Source organism: Poecilia latipinna, unplaced genomic scaffold, assembly GCF_001443285.1.
Source record: "Poecilia latipinna isolate Pla-1442-1.1 unplaced genomic scaffold, P_latipinna-1.0 Scaffold3146, whole genome shotgun sequence".
Lineage (NCBI taxonomy): Eukaryota > Metazoa > Chordata > Actinopteri > Cyprinodontiformes > Poeciliidae > Poecilia > Poecilia latipinna.
The window spans coordinates 21,317-38,820 of NW_015115762.1; the positions used below are offsets into that span (position 1 = coordinate 21,317).

Consider the following 17,504-nt stretch of genomic DNA (forward strand, 5'->3'; position numbering starts at 1 on the left):
ACTGAGCGGCTCGACGGTCGAGAAACAAAAACAGGGAGGAACGCGTCACGTAGACATGCTGAGCCCGGAGCTCACTGCTGCAGGAGAGGTCAGAGGTCACTGCTGCAGGAGAGGTCAGAGGTCACTGCTGCAAAAATACAGGGGAAAAAAACAACTATCTGTTTCAGCTGCAGGAAACGACAGCAGTCAGAGCAGCAGGAAAACTAAATCAGGACAGACCCAGACCTGAAATATGTTTTTAATAATTATTTTCTTTCAGTGAGGTGAGAGCAGCTGCAGCAGCTGCAGCAGCTGCATTTCTTCTCCGCCTCCCTCTGATCCATCCAGGTGTGTCGAACCGGAGCTGACAGGTGAAGCCCTGAAGGCTTTCCCAGCCGGTCGGACCAGATCTCCGTCTTTAAATCTTACCTCAGCATCTGGGCGCGTCGCATTTCCTCACCAGATCACCAGCAGATCACAGTGGATCACCAGCAGATCACAGTGGATCCGTGCTGACTCTTCTGTTCTCCCAGGCTGGACCCGAACAGACGATGGGTTAGAGCGACGCTCCGCAGGACATCCAGACACGTTTCCTCCCGCAGGATCAGAAACTGTCTGGTTTCTCCGCTCTGTGGGACTCCGTTTGCTGCCATGGCGACGAGGAGGAGCAGGAAGCTGCTCATGATGGTCGTCCTGCTGGAGTTCACCAACGGTGAGCAGAAACCAGACAGAAACGTCTGAACTTTTCCTCCAGCAGCAACGCTGCAGAGCTGCAGGCAGAACAACCAGCAGAGACGATTCGTCCAGAAAGAACTAGAAGTTCAAACTCAAGTCTAAAATACCTCATGAATTATTCCTGCTGCAGTTTTTCATAGTGTTGATACTAGAAAAAATAATCTGCACAGAAGCTTAGATATGAATGAATGAAGAAATGAAATGAAGAAATGAAGAAATGAAATGAAGAAAACAGATTTTATAACATTTAATATGAAGATTTTCAAATAAAAAACTGAAATCACAGAAAGATGAGAATAAATTAAATGTTTAGTTTCGTTAGGATTTTAAATCTGATGGTTCAGAACCGCAAAAGTTTCCACATTTCCAGATGTTTCCACATTTCCAGATGTTTCCACATTTCCAGATATTTCCAGATGTTTCTGGATGTTTGATTTATTAAATTTCCCTCTGGGATCAATAAAGTATTTTTGAATTTTGAATCTGAGTTTGACTCATGATGGAAACTGTCCCTGCAGGCGTCTGGACGCTGCCGGCTCCTGGGACCGTCTCCATGGACTCGGTCAACATGAGACACGTCCTGCGCTGGACGCAGCCCAGAGCATCATGCAACTCCACCGTGCTTTACTCCGTTCAGTACCAGGGGTGAGTAAAGTCACCTGATAAACAGAGGGAAATGCAGGAAGCTAAAAGATCTGCATAAAATGCTGTCGATGAATCATGTTTATATTAATGATGAATCATGTTTACATTAATGCTGCTGATTGTGAATCATCATCCAGTAAAGATTCACATGCAGATGAAAAATGTTTTGGTGAAAATTCAACAGGATCTGAAGGTTTAGTTTTTGGAAACTGAATCAATTTTTAATAAATTGACTCAATAAAAAACTAAAAGGCTGCAGGCTGACTGACCTCTGAGGTCAGAGGTCAATAAATGGACTAGATGCTGTAAATGTAATTAAGTTTCTGGATCTGATTAAAATCAGCCTTTTAGAAACACGTTTGGTGATTTATTGAAGTTATAAAATCATCAAACAGATTTCAGTGGGAAACACAATCAGATCTTTTCTTCCTCCTTCCACTAACTTTTCCCTTTTTCTTCTCCTTAATCAAATCTGTCACCATCTTCATAAATAAAGACTTATTGATTCCTAATGCATGAATAATGTCTCATTTCTGTTGGAAACAGTAAATGAAACCATTCAGCTGCCAGACTCTGTTCACTCAGATGAACTTTTCTGTTTGCAGTTTTTGGTCTTTTGTTGCTTTCAGAGGTAGAAAAAAAAACTATTTGCTCACATTTATCTATAGATATCTTCATTCGTTCATTGGTGAGTGAGTGAGTGAGTGAGTGAGTGAGTGAGTGAGTGAGTGAGTGAGTGAGTGAGTGAGTGAGTGAGTGAGTGAGTGAGTGGTCATGATATGCCCAATAAAAAACATGGAAACGTTCTGATCCTAAATGATGCAGAAACGTTTAAAGGTTTTGGAGAAACTGCAGCAGCGGATCGGCTGCAGCTGGACAGGAAATGAGACGAAACATTTTTGCTCTGAGCAGAAATTTAACGAAGCGACGGCTCTGCAGGGGGAATCAGGAGAGGAACAATTAGAGAAGAGAATAAACACAGGAAGAACCGAAGCTGGATGTTCTGCAGTCAGAATGAAACGTAAAAACCAGCTGATCAGCAGTTTTTTATTGACAATAAAGGGGTTTACAAAATAGCAAAATTAACAAACAAGTAACAGAACAGACAAGAGAATAATGTCAGGGTGTTTCATAGGAAGCACAAACAAATCGAAAAGCAAATGTATAAATAAAAAGTTAACTCAGAAAGATGTTAAAGTGAGCGCACATATCCATTGTCTTACTGCTTTTCTATTTATTAAATACTGGAGAGATGTAATATATTGATTGAATTCCTCTGTAAAGGCTGAAAAGTGAGGTTTCTGATTTGAGAATTTCGCTGATCTGCATTTTTCTACAGTTACTGTTTCCTCATTATTGATTCTTCTGAACTTTTTTCATTTAATCTGAGTTAAAACATCACTATGGTTTCTATTGATGCAGTTCAAGACTGTTTAAAATACAGTGGTGCAGTTGGTAGAGCTGTTGTCTTGCAGCCAGAAGGTTCTGGGTTCAATTCCCGGCTCAGGGTCTTTCTGTGTTGTTGCATGGTGGGTTTTCTCCAGGTCCTCTGGCAGAAACATGACTAAATTATCCTTGATGTGATTATTTGTCCAGTCTGTCGTTGTGATGGACTGGTGACCCCACCGCGTGCCCGGTGATAGGAACCAGCAGCCCCCATGACCCCAGTAGGGATTAGGACTCTGGTGTCGGGATCCAGAGAGAAACTCAGCTTGGAGACGAATCAGTCTGGTTGAGGTTCAGCTTCTTTACTTTAATAACACACAGAGAATCCGGAAATGTTACTTTTGTAAGAGTAGCAATTCATTATAATATAACTCAAGTAAAGTAAAAAGTATATTTTGGTAAAACCCCGTCCCTCTGCTGGAGCCCCGTTCTCCTGGATTTAAGACCAGAGGGAATAAACTCTGAAAACGTTCTGAAGGTGAAGCGTTTCCACATCAGTAACTGTGTTTCCATTACAAAACTAAACAAAATGCTGCTAATAAGAAACTTTAAAACATAAGTTTGTCAGTGCGATAGGTTATTTAAAAATATGCATCTCACTTCCTGTCGTCTTCTTCATCATTTCCTCCAGTAGTAACATCTGGCAGTTGATCATCATATGATGCAAAAAAAAACATCCAAAATAATTCATTTTTGTGAAACACATTAACTGTGGTGAATGGAAACACAGCTGGTGTCTAATTTCAGTTTTCTCATTCATCATGCTGGACCTCGTCAGGCTTCCACACGATCGGTTTCTTTCTCAAACTGATTTTGTGCTGAACGTCTCTGATCAGATTCCAGCCCAGTCAGTCTGGAACATTCTGGAGCCGTGTGTCACCTGCTGTACATCAGAAGCTTCACTAAAGTGCCAGCTGATCGCTCCGACGGTTCTTCTGAAGCCCAGCAGCATTCTTCCGTTCACCGCGCTGCAAAGGCTCAGACTGCAGCTTTCATTCTCATCAGAACAAAAGAACCTATGAACCAGTTTTATAGGCTCATATTTAAACCTATAAAACCTGTTTAGCCTTTTATTAGCTGAAACTCAGTATTTATTAATCTCATCTGTACCTGAACGCATCCAGAGAATAAGAAAACTTTAAAATAAAAAAATCTGACACTTTTAATAGTAACATTATTTGACACCAAACCAGTCAGGAGAAACATCCGGAGGGCAAAGGGCATAAAGTCGGACTGGTTTCTGACGTCTTCTCTGGAAACAAATTTTCTCTTGATTTATTTTCATTATCGCTCGTTATGCTCAGAGCCAGTCATGCAGCATTCCCAGGAAACCATTCAGACGTTCACCTCCATCCCAGAGTGATCATGTTCTGATCTACCTGAGCCGAAACAAAGTTTACCAAAGTCGAACCGAGACGCTTCTGGAACAAACCTGACAAATAAACTTCTTAATAACATCAGAGCCCAACATGAATCTCATGGTTTGGCTTTTTTCCTCCACCAACACAGAATCTCTGCTCTTCTCTGTTTTTATTTTTATCAGGCTTGAATCATGACCTGATACTTGGGACTGATGCCCAGTCAGTGATTTAGTGCAATGAGCATAATAATAATAATAATAATAATAATAATAATAATAATAATAATAATAATAATAATAATAATATACTTATTTGTAGAGTGTTTTAAAGACATATATTTTTATTGCTCCTTTCTTCTTGGTGTTAATTAGTCTCCATCCCTCAGTTTCCCAGCATGCACTCTGCCTCTGCTGTCCTTCATTTGCTTCTGATTGGCTCGTTGTTTTTTGAAATGTTTTTCAGTTCAGTGTTAAACTCCTCTCCATCATGCAGCTGATTCTGTTGAGCTTAACACTCAGCCTGAGACACAGTGAAGACCGGAGCGTTAGCTTAGAGATGTTAGCTTAGAGATGTTAGCTTAGAGATGTTAGCTTAGAGATGTTAGCTCTTCTCCCAAATCATCATTTCTATAATAAAAATATTAACGAGGTAATAAAGCTCAACAGAGAACTGAAATGTCAGTGACAGATTCAGGTGTTCATGTCCCTAACAGTGATTCAGTGAGCCGCCTGGTTTTAGAGATCAGGCCTACAGAACCTTCAGACACATAAAGTCAGTTACAAAGTCGGCCTTCTGTCACCTGAAGAACATTTCCACGATTAGAGGACTGATCGCAGCAAAACATAGAGAAATTCATCCGTTCATCCCCAGAACCAAACAAGCTGCATTCAGCTTCTATGCACCACAAATCTGGAACAAACTTCTAGAAAACTGCAAAATAGCCGAAACACTGAGTGCCTTTGAATCAAGATTAAAACCTTCCTGTTAAAGTTGCTTTGGATTGATCAGAACTGGATCATTAATCAATATATTTGATGTGCATTAATGATTTTCTTGATGGAATTTTACAAAATGCAATGTTTGTTTGTTTCATATTGAATGAATCTTGTTATGTTGTTATAGTGTAAAGCACTGTAAAACATAATAGTTTTATGGAGTCAAACCTTGTTGAGGTTGTTAGTTTTAAACAAACAGTGAATGAAACCAGCAGCAGCTTCAGACTCAATGAAACGTTTTCCAGATGGAAGCAGCTCATTTTTCTAAATTCACAATGAAAACACAGATTTATGTATCGGGTAAAATTCACACAAGCTGCAGAGACAACATGTTGTTTATGAGCACCAGCAGCCTGACTCTGTTTATGTTTTAGTGTTGCTTCATATTCCAGCAAACCGACCCGACCTGACAGACGAGCAGGTGAGTCACAGCAAACAGGAGTCAGAGTGATCAGCGCCTGCAGCCATTAGCATGTCTGACTGACAGCTGCAGCGTCCTGCAGGGGAATGCAGATCAACGGCTGCAGAGCAACGCTGGTCCTGAACCTGAGGTCAAAACCAACAAAAACATTCCTGACAATCAGAGCAGAAAGATTAGAGAGGATTACTGAGAGTCTTCTCTCAGAATCAAACCCAGCTGGTGGAAAACTTCAGAGACTGTAACCAGGCTGCAGGACGTCACAGAGTTTCCACCCGTTTCTGTTTCCAGGGAGTTTGAGCTCCTGATCAAGAACGGCAGCTGGATAAACGCTGCCGAGTGCCAGAGGATCCCCCTCACCAGCTGCGACCTGACCTTTGACCTGGGGTCTGACTCCGACTACAGCCTGCGGGTCAGGGCGCAGTGTGGCTCCAAGATGTCCGCCTGGGCCAAATTTCCGTTCAACAGGAACAACAGTAAGAGTTCTCCACCGATTGATTAAACCCAAACATGTCCAGCCTCAAAGGTCGTATGTTCAGGAAGGGATCATGTGTCTCTGCAGTCACGCCTCCAGTTCCTGAGCTCAGGGTGACGGCAGCAGGCGACGTTCTGCTGGTGTCCGTCAGGAAGTTCCCTCTCACCGCCGTTACCATGGTGACGATATGGAGGACAGACAAAGAGCAGCAGGTGGTTTTCTTCACTTTTATCCTCCTTTTTGTCTCGTTTATATTTTCATTTCTGGCCTCTAGAAGCTGCAGTTTGATCATCTCTGGAAGTTCAGCCTGCAGCTGTTTTCAGTCACATGAACTGACCTGATGCTCCTGCGTTTCTGTTTCTGTCTTCAGACTAAGGATTACTCCATGCCAGCAGACCAGGAGGTGCTGCAGGTCGCCGCCCTGCAGGAGGGAGCGGTGTACTGCGTCAAGGCCAAGGTTGTCCTGAATCTGGACGTGCAGAGCGGGTTCACCGACAGCCACTGTGTTTCCATCACAGGTGAGGAAAACTTTTCAGACTCACTTCTTCAGTTTGACTCCAGAAAACTAAAACCAGTTTAATCAGCAGCCCTTTTTGGAGCGGTCTCAGGTCCGCTTGGCGTTCGCATTCAATCCAAACTAAAATTCACTTTAACCCAGACTGAGGTTTGGACCAGAGTTGGATTAGCATTCACACCGCGCCCAGCGAAGCGGACCGAACCGGGCTGGTGTGAATTCATCCTCAGACTGGAATCTCATTAGAAAACGGGTGAGTTCCCACTTGGCTGGTGCTTTAATCAGAGCCTGGCTCTCCTGCAGGTCCTGGCGCTCCGGCGTGGAAGCAGCCCACCGCGGTGACGGTGACGGTCGTCGTCATGTTGGGCCTCCTGATCGGTTTGTTCTGGGCGCTCGTCCACTGTCGCCCCGACTCCTGTCAGAAGTATTTCCAGAAAGAGCCGCTGCCGTCGTTTCTGGTGGGTCTTCAACACGTCGTGCTGTAGATTTCAGTTTTTATGGTTTGTTCACAAGACAAAGTCAGGATTTTCTAAGTCTGACAAAATTTTCTTTCTTATTTCTAAGTTTAAAAAACATATTGTAAAGTTTTGGGGAATTTTCTCCTTGAGGAGCTTTTCAGTTTCTAAAGAGGAGAAAAAAAACCAATTGTAAACTGCAAAATTAAAACAAATAAATAAAACAATGAGTGCTGGGACATTTTTCTGGAGAAAAAATAACTTTTTGTGCCATTCAGGATTTAAGCAAAAGCAAAATCACTGAAAGACTCAACCGAAAAAGAGACTTAAAAAAATGTTTTTCTTTTATGGTCAAAAATACCTGATAGAAAAACAAAACTGACTTTTTCAGGAAGAAAATGTTCCACGAAATATGAAAATGCTTGACAATATCTAAACTTTTTAAATTTATTTATTTTAATGTTGAGACAGAAAATTTGGTCAGACTCAGAAAATGGACATCCATATAATGAGTTTCTATATTTTAACCTCCAATGCTGTTTATCTCTGGATGATCCCATTTCCCATCTGAATTCAGATTTTCCACTGATGTTCTTCCTCTGCTCAGACATTTTTATTTTTCTCTGTAATCATGTTAGAGAAAAATGACGACTTGATCCAGAAAGGTTTGGCTTGATGGGCGGGGCTTCTGCTGCCTGGCGCCATCTGCTTTGTGAAACTAGTGTAGAAATAAATCAAACTGCAGAAAGCAGGAGCTCAGCGTTTGGATTTATGAAAGAATGTTGTTAAACTTTTGAACCAGGTTGATTTTCATCTGTGTGCAGATTGGGAACGTCACCGTCTGGATTGCGATTCCCCAGCAGAGGGAGGAGCTTAGTGCTGTCACTGTCAGCCCCCCCCTGCTGAGAGGCGGAGCAACGTGACCCCGGCTCAGCGCTGTGATCGCCATGGAAACAGCCGTCACTCGGGGCGACCGGGGGTTTCCCGGGTCCGGCTGACCGAAGGAGGCCGACCTCGAGGTTCTGCTGCCTTCAGGTTTAAAACGAGGCTGGTTTACCGGCATGAAGGGGGAGGAGGTCAAAGGTCACAGCATGTTTGTGTTGTACAGACAGTAAAGGAATATTTCTATAAACTGTTCTCAGAAGATTTAATTAAAGCCATGAAGGCTCTGAAAATGCCAGAAAAAGATCACATAGAGGTTCATGTTATATTTATACATAAAAAGTAAAACCTAAACTTTACCCACCAGATAAAGAACGAAGATTTGGTGAGTTACAGGTTTTATTTCTTTATTTTCCACCATAACAGATTTATTTTAACCCAGTTTATTCAGGATTTGTGTCGACTTAAGGGTGGTTTTATATTATATTATATTATATTATATTATATTATATTATATTATATTATATTATATTATCTCTCAGGGTCTCATGGTTTTATATGAACACTTTACCAGGTTTGGGTTCAAACTCGGAGATCGTCTGAAAAAGACAAACGTTTTTATGAAGGATAATATAAAGTGTTTTATTGTCTTATTGTTGTTTCATTCAACGTTCAGCAGTACTGCGTCTTTTTATTTCAAGGATTTTTGTTTTATATTGTAAAACTCTTGTTTTGTCATGTAAAGGTTTAAAGAATATACATAAATAGTTTTCAGGGTTTTGTTCCCTGCTGCTGCTAGTTACCATGGCAACAGCTACAGTTTCCTCAACACAGGAAGTGATTTAACACGCCGTTGCCATGACGGTCTTAAAGCTGGACGTTCATGGAGGCTTTTTTTATCTTTATTTCAGTTTATGTCCTTATTTTTAATCAAATAAATCTTTTGTTGTCCCAACTTCCTGTCCAGACTAAAAAATATTTGTCGATTCCTTTGATCAAATTTAGACTTCAGATGAATGTCTGAAACATTCATGTCGGAAAGTAAATCTGGCTTTTCTGCATTATTGTTCTGAGGGTGTGAAAGATTTTTCACCAGTAATAATTCTGAAAATGTCACAAATGTATGTTTTTATCCTGATCTGATTAAAGAAACGCAGAACTTCCCAGAAAATAAATCATGTTTAATGTTGGAAATGCTGCTCTGTGAAAACTAAAATAATTTGCTGAAGAACGTTTATCTTAAGCTGTTTTCTGGTGTTTTTCTGGACTGAATTTAAAATAAATGTTTTGATTTGATTTTCCTAGAACAGAATTTTTCCTTCTGTTGTTTGGATGTTGGAATGTGTTTTAAAACAAAGTATAATTTTGTCCATTTTCACTCGAGAACAATGTTCTATGTCAGTTAATAAATGAAGAATTTAAATAAACTGCATGAATGAAAGATGTTTATGTTTTTTGTATTTTCCTGGTATTTTGATGATTTATGTTTTGTGATTAACTCCATGAGGACAGAAGGACTCTTCACCATCACCCTAATCTCTGATTCAAGGTAGAGGAAACGTGTAAAAGGTTACTTTACTTAAACCTAAATCTGCCGGGGGTATGAATACTTTCGGGCTGTACAGAGACAGACTTCCGGAGGAAGTAGAAGTACCGAGCAGGAAACACCGCCCCCTGGTGGACGTTAAAATGTATTTACGTCAAAGTAAAATATGAAATGTTCATTTTATCAAAGGATTGATAAATATCACGTTTTTCTGTTAGATAAATATGCATGTAAAAGTTTACAAAAATAAATGTTCTTACATGTTGTTGGATAATTTAAACATTGAGAATTAATGGGAATCAAAATTTAACTATTTCTAAATATTGTTCTGATAATGAAAGATGTAAATTAAAGTGCCTTGCAGCTGTTAGTTTAACTTTAGAAGTTGAAAGCATTGCATTAGAAATGCTCTGAGGGCATAGCACTTCTAAAAGCTAAGTATGCATGAAAGTTTCTAAACTTATTTAGTGTTAAACTGGATTTACATCATGTAAGATGAATGTTGTGAATCCTGCAGATCAATGACTGAAGATGTGCTGCCCCCTGGTGGACACAGGAGCAACTGACTGTAATCATAATCCAGTGTTGTGAATGAAAGCTGAGCTGAACTGAACGGTTTGTTATTGGAGTTTATTATGAGTAAACATGAGAATTTCCTCTGCAATTTTAATTACATGCATCTCAGAAAATTAAAATATGAACGAAGTTAATTTATCTCAGTAATTTGACACCAATGGAGAAACTCGTGTTTGAAAACAACCTTTTTGCAGCAGTTATATGACATAATTTTCTGAAAAGTAGCTTCCATTTAAACAAACGGTTCAAAATACAGTCCTGTGTCTATACAGACATTCAATGTCACTTCTTGAAGTAACATATCCTAACATGGTTATGTGTTTAAATAAACCATCTCTAAGCAGCTAAAGGAAAAGTTGATTCGATTATCTCAGTTAAATTCAGTTTATTCACAAAATGCCAGTTCACAACCGCATAGTTTCAGGGATTTTACAAAACAGTAAATTCAATCCAATTATCTGCTGGATAACTGGATCCAATGGATAATTATCCACTTATCCATCCGTTTGTTGCCATGACATGACTTTCACACAAACCCTAAAAATCCTAATTGTGGAACCTTGCAAAAAATAAAATGAAAATAAAGCAACGAGATCTCTATGTGTGAAAAAGGACAGATTTTTCTTACAGCTAAACAAAACAGGAAAAACATCTATAAAGTATGCGACAGACGCTCACCCAAAGTGAAAAGCAGATACACAGAATCATTAACAGCCCAAAGACACACAGCAGACGCCGTCTGCTCACAGTTCACTATTCACAGATTCACCAATTTACTGATTTTTTATGTGGATCATAACTCAAAATTATTTGAAGAAAATCTAAAATATTTGTTAAAACATGCACTTTAGGAAGCTGAAATATTTTGTTGTAATTCTCCTTGAAACACTTGATACACGATTGGCTGATATTTTCAAAGCAGTCAATCCAGGAGCACCGTTCATTTTTCTTGGCACTGATTGGCTGAACCCACAAGAATGGCAAAAAGGAAGACTGTGAATAGAGGCAAGACTGTTTCAATGGGAATAATAATGCAGATTAAGGCCTATTTGGTGTTTGAACTCTTAAAGTAGGGTTATATGTAAGAGTTTTTGGAGTGGGGTCTTAGATATTCACAGGTTTTAGCCATTTGTTAGCAGCCATGGTCCCGAACCCAACAGTGGTGGGAACATCTTTAAAATGACAAAGTAAAACAACTTGTTTTGATTTCCAGGAAAATACACAAAATACAATACAATTATTATAAAAAGCCATTTAAAGAAGCAAAAATAAGTAAAACTGAAAACAGCTCAGCCAGTGTTGGTCACTGACTGATTATTGTTGTGAAGGCATCAGATTACTGATGACCCAGAACTTCCTTCTCTACTCTGTCTATGATCTCTGCCTTTTCCTTCAGTTTCATCAGAGACTGAACTCTCTCCTTCCAGCCTGGCTTGGCCTCCTGTTCCTCTCCTTTAATGAGCAAGTCGATGTATTCTGGAGTGGTGAGAGGATTTGGGTTCAGGACTATCTCCTTCATTCTGTTCAGACATTTTGCAGCCTCTGCAATCAGTTTCACCACATCATCCTGCATAGATCGATACTCAGACATCAGATTTTTCATCAGCTGCTCTAAGGTTAGCTTCTGTCCACAGGCCTTTTCATATTTTTCTTTTAGTTGTTTCACAGTTTGTGCTTCATCAACTTGACTATATTCCCATCTGAAGCTCTGGTTAGAATGAACGTTCCAGAAACATTTCCCTGGACACACCTGACAGTATCCTCCCTGCCCCATTGCAGCACATCCTCTCTTACCATCATCATTCGGTATGCTACAAGGGTAGTGACAGGTAACACAGCACTGCATGCAGTTGGTGATATAATGCCTAGTGTGAGAAATATCAATTTGCCTGTTCTTTCTCCCGGTGATGTGAAACACAAAGTCCTCATTCTTCCTGATCTCTGCTTCATGCTCTTTGAGTTTGTCGTTCGTCTCCCTGATATCCTCTAGCTTGGCCAAGTTAAGTTTAACCTGCTTCTGAAGCTCCTCCACTGTACTCTCCAGTTGCTGTCTTTCTTTCTGAACCTCAATGGTCATTGTCAGTCTTATGGTTTTGATGTTGGCTAGACTAGCAAAGAAACCGGCAATGTTGTTTGTCCCCATGTTCCAATACTCAAAGGTTTTCTCTTTGTACGGCCAAATCATGCGTCTTACTAAGGAGGATTTGTTGTTAGCAAACAGCACTGAGTTATTGAATTTGAAGTGAACTGGCAGCCCGTCTGCACCTTTAGGACATGGGACACCGGACACTTTGATGGCCTCTACAACTGGTTGCTGCTGCTCGTCTGCAAACGTCACCAGGATCCTGATGTTTTCTGCCACATCTTTGCCAAAGATTGAGAGAGCTGAATCAAACACATACCTTTGTGTTGATGTCAGTTCAGTTAGACCTGCCTGAACCACGAAACACACAGCATCAATGTCACCAACGCCTTCCTGGTTAGCAAAGAGGTTACGCAGCTGCTCTGTGATCTCCTTGTCTCTGTCTACGCCGCCGGTTCCCCCAAAGCCTGGAGTGTCTATGATGGTGAGGGAGTAGTTCACCCTGAATCCCTCCTGGTGGTAGAGTTTGTACACTGTGATTTCTGATGTCTGACTGTGAACCTGTGAGTCTGACTGACCTTCGTCCACTAACTTAAACCGAAACGAGTCTTCCCATCTAACGCCCAGAACGTAGTTCATCATCGCATTGATGACAGTGGACTTCCCAGCACCTGCAGCTCCAAGAACCATGATGTTTCTGTTACAATTCATGGATTTCTCTCCAAAAGTGAAACTCTTGCAGCCATTAATGTTGGTCTGTTTCTCTTCTAGAGGAAGTCTGTAAATCGGGACATGGCCGGTTTGTGACGTTATTAGAGTGCTTTTCCCTTTGACAACATCAGCCAGTCGTTTAGCTCCTGGGCTTGACTCAGTGCAGGTCTTTGAGTAGCTCGACCCACTGGTGAACGACACGAATACATCTGAACCCAGTGTGACTAAGTCTGACACTGTGATGATGTCCAGCGAGTTGAACCAAAGTGTGACATTCACAGCAACTGAGAGGGTTGTTATCAAAGAGGTTGAGAAAGTCAGGAACACAGTGACTGTCACTATTAACACTCCTAATATTTTAGGATTCTTTAACCTGGAAGGGAAGATATGTTTCAGTGTAATGATGTTAAACCGATGCAAACTAAATACTAAAGACACAATAACTGAGATAGTTATTACCAGCACGTTTGACATGAAGAAGAAGACAGAGACCGTCAGTGTGAGCACTCCTGATATCTTTGGATCATCTAATGCCAGGATGACCAATTTTAAAAGGTTCCTCCCAGATGTGAAAACATCCGTCAGAGTGATGATTTCCAGCCAATTGGACCAAAGTGTGACGTTTACAACAACTGAGAGAGTCGTTATCAAAGAGGTTGACATGGTGAGAAGCACTGCGATCGTCACCATGAACACTCCTGATATTTTAGGATTCTTCAACCATGACGGGAAAAAATGTGTCAGTGTAATGATGTTAAACCGATGCAAACTAAATATTACAGACACAGTAAGTGAGAGAGTTATTACCCATGAGTTGGACATGAAAAACACAGTGATTGCTGGTGTTAAAACTCCTGACATCTTGGGATCATCTAATACTGTGAAGACGAACTCGGAAAGGTTGATCTCAGATGTGAATACATCCTTCAGTGAGATGATTTCCAGCCAATTAAACCAAAGAACAACATTCACAGCAGCTAAGACAGTTGTGGTCATTGGGTTTGACAGAGTGAAAAACACTAAGATCGTCACTGTCATCACTTCTGATATTTTAGGATCATCTAATGCTGATGGGAAGAAACCTGCCAGTGTAATGATGTTCAACCAGTGCAGACTAAATACTGCAGACACAACAACCAAGAGAGATGTTGTGAGGGAGTTTGACATGATGAAAAACACAGTGACTGTCAGTGCCAGCACTCCAGAAAGCTTAGGATCATCTAATGCTGTGAAGGTTAACTCTGAGAAGTTCCTCTCAGATGTGAATACAGCAGTCAGAGTTATGATTTTCAGCCAGTTAAACCAAAGAACAACATTCACAGCAGCTAAGATAATTGTGGTCAATGAGGTTGTCAGAGTAAGAGACACTATGATTGACACTGTTACTGCTCCTGATATCTTAGGATCATCTAATGCTGATGGGAAGAAACCTGGCAGGGTAACGATGTTCAACCAGTGCAGGCTAAATACTGCAGACACAACTACCAAGAGAGATGTTGTGAGGGAGTTTGAGAAGATGAAGAACACAGTGATTGTCAGTGTTAACGCCAATGATATCTTAGGATCGTCTAATGCAGTGATGACCAACTTTGACAGGTTCCTCTCAGATGTGAATACATCAGTCAGAGTTATGATGTTCAGCCAGTGGAGCATCAGAAATACAACCACAACGATGAACAGAGTCATGATCAGCAACAGCCACATCTTGATAGCCATTGTAGATTCTTCTTTGTTGTCAATCTGCCTGTAGTCAAACAAACGGAAACAGAATCAAAAATAAAATGTCATAATTTCATCATATGAAGCAGTAACATGTTTTTCTTATTGCACCATCTAATCAATATTAAGCAACGGCATCTGTTGCATACCTTAGGCTTTGCACATCAAAGCCTGAAGTACTAACATGTTGACTAACTCTGACCTAGTCCTTTTAGTATGAAAAGGCAAGCTGTTATATCAAAATTTACTAAAATGCTAATTTTAGCTAAAAGGCTACTCTTGTTATGTGGGCCATCATGTTGACTAACATTGACTTTCTCCATCCAGAACATTGCATGAAGTCTTTATATCAAAGTTAGCTAACATGATGATTAGCATGAAGGCTATTTTTCTCTCTTGCTCTTGATGAAGGCAGACGCTTCTTCCCTCTGCTCCCTCCCTGCCCTGTTTCCTCTGTTTTTGTCTTTTTCTATATTTTTGGAGCCTTTCTTTGCACATCCTCCATATCTACTAATTATGGATCTGGTCAACCAGTCTCTCAATGCAATTGATCAAATTTTCTCGTCAAGAAGTTTGGGCACAGAAGAGCCTCTTGTCCTGCGGGGACACACCCGGCGGGATTCACCCTGGATTTATTCATGATAACAGGATTTCTGCTGTTTGGAGCTTGTGGATTCCTGGATTATCGACAAATTTGTGACAGACGTGGCCAAACAAGTGAACACTCAGACTGTTGTTGTGAACAGAGACGAAGACTCTTTTCCATGATCGAGTTGGAATCGATCATGGAAAAGTTGCTAAGTTTTGGTTCAGTGGAACGACTAAACTAATTTGGATAATTGGGAACTGAGACGTATCGGAGAGACTTTAGGGAAGATTGAAATTTATAATCTTCCCAACCCAAGATGTTCTGTTTCTGAATTGGCTTTCCCCGTGTGGCCTTGGAAGGGCTGCATATTTCTAATCTCCTTGAAGACATGTAGACACAACGCTCTTCCTTCCTCACCCCCTCCTGTTAGCCATGCAGCTGGATAACAGGAGCGCTCCCAAGGATATCATGCCTCGATAAACAACATCTTATCAGACTTTGCCGGGAGGCTGAGCAACATGGTTTCATGGTCCTTTGACATCACCGCCTTCACTCATGTCTTTTGTTTTGCCCTTTGTTTTGTCTGAATGTTACCATTTGCCCTAATTTGTCCTTTCCTCTTTTCTATTTTATTACTTAGAAACTATGGAGTACTCACTTTTAACCCAGAAAAGGAATTAGAACAAACCTGGAATCCAGAGACTCTAGTTTATTAGTCACTCTTTAGCTTAATTTTTTAGAAACTGCATAGTACTCACTATTTAGATGCAGAGAGACTCTTATTATTGCAACCCAGAAAATGAATTAGAATGAACTTAGAATCTAGAAAAAATTCTTCCAGAACAGGAACATTTAGTTTTTATTATTACTTAGAAACCGTGGAGTACTCGTTACTTTTACAAATTTAGAGCAAACTTAGAATGTCCATAGAATATTTACTTACTTACTTCCCTACACTTTTTTAGCAACCCAGAACAGAGATTAAAACTTGGAATCCAGAAAAACTACCTTAGCTACTTTTTAGACTCCTATTCTTCTAACCCAGAAAAGGAATTAGACCAGAAGATACTTACTTATACTGACCTACCAACCCTGAATCGGAGTATCCAATTTATTTACTTTTGATCAACATTATTAGCTTTTTCTTCTTTTGCTCCTTCTTTTGGTTTGTTATTTTGTTTGTATTTCCTTTTAAATCCTGTAAAGCACTTTGTATTCCCTGGTTGCTGAAGATGTGCTATAAATAAAATGACCTTTACTGCTAACATATTGACCTCCAACATCCTCCATCTAGTATTCAAACAGTCCTGCATAAACTACCATTAGCTAAATGCTCATTTTAGCTTTAATGCCTCCGTTAGCATGTGGGCTATCAGAAGCACATCAGCTAACACTCCATTCAGCATGAAAATAATAGCGTACAAGCTAAAATTAGCTACAATGCTAAGGTTAGCTAAAATGGAGTCAGTAGTATGTGGGTTATCACTAGCATGTTGACTAATGTTGACTGCCCCCACTCACCGTTATGGTTAGCTTTAAAGCTGCAGTGGATAACTTTTATAAAATTGTTTATTTTACATATTTGTTAAAACTTTCACGACACTAATAATCTGTAAACAAACAAACAAAAAAAAAGAAATAGAAATAGAAATAGACCTCCCCCCATCAGAAACAGCCAATCAGAGCCAGGAGGAGGGTCTTAGCGCTGTCAATCATTCTCATGAGCTCAATTTTTTCATAGATGTTATACTGTAATGACATGACATTTATATTATAAAGGTTACCTACTGCAGATTTTGTTTGTATTTGTCCTATTCCAACTACAGGGTGGTAGCCACAGCTGCCCTGATGCATTCTGACAGAGGTGAAGCTGCCATGCACCGGCGCCACCTGCTGGGCCCTCTGACCATCACCAGCAGGAAACTTGGGTGCAGTGTCTTCCTCCAGGACACGACAGAGGCGGACAGAGCGGGGATCGAACCGACAACCTCAATTGGAGGACGAACTGCTACAACCATTTCCACAATAATCTGATTCAATAATCTGATTCAATAATCTGATTCAATAATCTGATTCAATAATCTGATTCAATAATCTGATTCAATAATTCGATTTCCCAGATATTCAGCTGGGAAATCATGTGGAAATCTGGGATTTTTAGCTGATTTCCTATTAGGCCATTTCTATGCCAGCCAGCATAGACATGGCCTAATAGGAAAAAAACAGGATGTGGATTAAAAATGTAGAAGAAGAAGAAGAAGAAGAAGAGACGGAGGACGAAGAAGACGGTGAGAAAAATTAAAGGAGAAATAAACTTTCCTGTCAACATGATGTGGGATATTCCTATTAATCCCATACTGAATATTCTTACCTTA

At 40.3% G+C, this 17,504-nt stretch overlaps 2 protein-coding genes across 2 annotated transcripts in view; one reads left to right on the forward strand and one right to left on the reverse strand.

The window, feature by feature from the left end:
• The first annotated feature begins 340 nt into the window (after nucleotides 1–340).
• crfb16 (cytokine receptor family member B16) lies at nucleotides 341–9,090 on the forward strand. The gene is made up of 7 exons (XM_015022946.1): nucleotides 341–691; nucleotides 1,233–1,359; nucleotides 5,871–6,055; nucleotides 6,142–6,266; nucleotides 6,425–6,572; nucleotides 6,872–7,026; nucleotides 7,848–9,090. Exons 1-7 carry the CDS (start codon nucleotides 631–633, stop codon nucleotides 7,944–7,946), a joined length of 900 nt encoding a protein of 299 aa, XP_014878432.1. The 5' UTR covers nucleotides 341–630; the 3' UTR covers nucleotides 7,947–9,090.
• Nucleotides 9,091–10,392: 1,302 nt separating this feature from the next.
• LOC106940256 (uncharacterized) overlaps nucleotides 10,393–17,504 on the reverse strand; it is an 8,777-nt gene continuing 1,665 nt past the window's right edge. The window contains exon 3 of the mRNA XM_015022945.1: nucleotides 10,393–14,565. Within this exon, the coding sequence (XP_014878431.1) occupies nucleotides 11,364–14,537 (3,174 nt within the window). The 5' untranslated portion in view covers nucleotides 14,538–14,565 and the 3' untranslated portion in view covers nucleotides 10,393–11,363. The remainder of the gene's footprint in view (nucleotides 14,566–17,504) is intronic.